The 3,287-nt window shown below is 42.1% G+C and overlaps 1 protein-coding gene across 1 annotated transcript; it reads left to right on the top strand.

Moving 5' to 3' along the window:
* Positions 1-2,034: 2,034 nt before the first annotated feature.
* On the top strand, positions 2,035-2,700 carry EPUS_09498 (uncharacterized protein; the record flags this gene model as incomplete). Its single annotated transcript, XM_007805796.1, has 2 exons — positions 2,035-2,232; positions 2,356-2,700. 2 exons carry the CDS (start codon positions 2,035-2,037, stop codon positions 2,698-2,700), a joined length of 543 nt encoding a protein of 180 aa, XP_007803987.1.
* Between the last annotated feature and the right edge of the window lie 587 nt (positions 2,701-3,287).

Genomic DNA, 3,287 nt, shown 5'->3' with positions numbered 1-3,287 from the left:
ATATCTTTAATAATAGTATAGTTATACTTATAATTATTTTTCTAATTCTGATACTTTTTTACTATTTTTTTTGTTCTAAGTTAAATATTTATTTTATAAAAAGATAAATAAGATATTTAAATTACAAATTCTAAGAGCTATTAAATAATACTATCTATAGATTTATAACTTTTATAATTAGCCTAATATAGTTAATTAAAGCTTACTCTTATAATTTACTTTTAATACTTTTAACGCTAAGGCTATAGCTAGATCTTAACGAATTTTGATGTTCTTAACACTAAGGTTACAGCACTCTTTTATAATTTTGATGTTCCTAATACTAAGGCTATAGAAATAACCTTACTGCTAAACGCAAGTACTTCTTAATGCTAAACTGTTACAGCTACTATACTTATTGCTTGCTAGCACTAAGGCGCCGAGTATTAATTAGTACTAGACGTTAGTAAGGGGCATGCTTATTCTATAGAAGTGACCCTAGGGCCCTCACTGTTAACTCTCTAGTCTTAGGATAGCACTCAACATAGGCTGAAGATCTCACACACTTATTACCTGTTTCTAACGTAACACATAACATTATCCTAAGACTCCCCTTTGACTGGAAACAGTCGTTAAACTATCAACTACAAGAGATCTGTATCTCTGGACCTGTCGCCAGCTTATTCTGGGTCAGTGTTAACACTTAAGGTCAGACTTGAGTTTAAAGGAAGCCTCTTTAATACCCTCTGCACCTCTAATAAGGTTAAAGAAGACCAGGAGATTCAGACCTCCAAATTCAAATAAGCGGAAACCTCATTCCTAGCGAGTAAAAGAAATAGGGTGCCCTGTACACGTTTACAACGACTCTGTAAACCAGACAGAGTATAAAGAAGGGTCAAATCTCTTGAGCTGTCGGATAGCTGCCTTATTTAAAAGGGCTACTAATCTTTTCCTCATCCTGACAATCACGATACCTTCTTAAGTCCTGTCGTCTCTCTTTTGACTTACGTAATACTCTATTAGAGCCGGGCTACGCATTAATATGCACACAACTAGTGACCGGTCACTAATACGCCAGAACCTAGAGGCAGCTCTTCAGACCGTATTCGACACAGCTGTCTTTGACTTATCTGTTCCGGCCATGATTAACAACCCTGTCTCTAATGCTGAGAACAACTATCTTAATCCCATCCTACCTTTCGACCTTTCTGATCCTTTTGCTAGGGTAGCTCAGCTAAGAGTGATTCTACTAGCTAATCTTTAATCCGGTATCAACGTTATTCTAGCTGAGCTGTGGCAGCGAGTGTAAGAACAAGCTCTAATTGACTAGACGGCCGAGAGGGTCGCCTTAGAGCTAGTGAAAACGGCAAATACCAACGCTAACTTAGCCTATCAAATCTCGGAGTATGCCACGCAGCTTGCTGCTGTCGGCTAGGAGTTAGAGAAACAGAACGCGGCCTTGCAAGAACGAAATATGACTTTGCAGAAGCAAATTGCTGACCTAACAGAGCAGATAACTCGTTATCAGGCGTCTGCGCGTTAGGCGCCTGCCTCCTTAATGTCCTTTGTATATTCCAATCCATACGCAGAGATAGTGGCCAGCACACGAGACGTAAGGCCACTCCTACCGATCCTCTTCCGAAGGTGGAGCGTACCTCTAACCTGTTGTTGACCTTCTTCTCATCGCCCTTTCTGAGGCCTATTCCCCTATAAGTGCCAGACTATCGTCCTCAAGAGACCGGATCTTCTAACCTAGGGAACAGAAGAGCCGACGTAGAGCCCTCTAGGTCGACTTCCCTTCCGCTACCTGCTATCAAAGACCTCCGCAAGGGTACCCCTAAGACCTTTAGTGGCCTGAGCGGCCCTAAGGATATTTTGGTCAAGGACTGGATCTACGAGACTTGCTCTCTCATCAGCCCTTTCCCTTAGGATGATCCCCAGGTTATAAGATTCGTTACCAGCCTTATAGAGGGCCCTGCCCGAGACCACATCCGCGAGCGCCTTAAACCAACGTCACCGTACTCTATCCGGACGCCTGAAGAGGTCTTCGCCATTATGGAGCAAGCCTTCAGAGAAAGCAACGCATTACAAAGACAACGTGCCAAGACGGCCTATGCTGCCCTACGTCAGGGTGATCAGCTGTTTGACGCTTTCTGGGCCGACTTCACGCGTTTGGCGTTACAGATTGGTAAGTCTACCCAGGATCAGTATAAGAACCTGCAAGAGAAGATGTTCGCCGAACTCCTTCGCGAAGTAGGAGATCACACCTTTTACGACGCTAGTACTATAGCTTATTAGGTTATGAAGCAAAAGAACTAGCTTATAATAATTCGTAGAAAAGAGAGAGAGGAGGAACAGATTTATAACCGCATTCAGCTGAGCAGTCTAAGACCCAGCACCAGACGTCTAGAGAGAGGCGCCCCTCCTGCGCCAGCTAGAAATACGCCAGATAAGACAGTGTATCCGTCCCCCTTGGCCCTGACAGCAGGCCTACTACAACGTTCTCCCTCTCCCGGCCAGGCCACTAGGTTGAAACTGAAGCGCGTAAGCTTTAAGAAGGACGATACAGTAACCTGCTTCTACTGCAACAAGCCTGGCCATTTGAGACCTGACTGCCCTGACCTTCACGTTAATAAGATTGAAGAGGCAGAATCTGACTTCGGAGATGAGTCTTCTGGCCCTGACGAGAAACCTGCTGAGTCAGAAAACGAGATGCCTTAGGCGAAATTGTAGCTTTAGGCTATCACAAGAGTGTACCTGTCAGGCTCGACCAGCTCATTAGAGGGCTATTTCTTATTGTGGCATTCGATCTTAAGGGCGTAAATAATCAAGTTCTTTATCTTTATACACTAGTGGATAGTAGAGCTAATACGTACATCCTGATCAACAAGGGGATTGCTCAGGCCGCCCCTTAGCAGCTTAATATCTCTTTTGTTTCTTTAGAGAGGGCTATCCTACTAGTTAGATTCGACGGTTAGCCTAGCAGGCCTATTAATAATCTGCTCCTTGCTATTACATAGATTTATAGCTAAACTCTTACTAATATTCTGCTCTTAACCATTAACCTTAGCTCTTACAATATTATTCTAGGTCGTAAATAACTAGCTAAGCACAATATTCTGCCGAATTATAATAGAAAAAAGATATACTAGCTAGAGGACTACTAAGTAAAGAAATAGTATAATACTTATAGAGATAAACTATTTAAAGAGGATATTTAATGTTATAGCCTTAAAGTCAGTTTTAATAATGCTAGTAAGGCTAAGACTTAGTTTTAGAAATCTGTGCAAGAATAGTATTAGCATTAT

This window comes from Endocarpon pusillum, assembly GCF_000464535.1.
Source record: "Endocarpon pusillum Z07020 unplaced genomic scaffold scaffold4530, whole genome shotgun sequence".
NCBI classification, from domain to species: domain Eukaryota; kingdom Fungi; phylum Ascomycota; class Eurotiomycetes; order Verrucariales; family Verrucariaceae; genus Endocarpon; species Endocarpon pusillum.
Note: the sequence above shows the minus strand (reverse complement) of the source record. Positions and strands in the feature narration are given on the sequence as shown.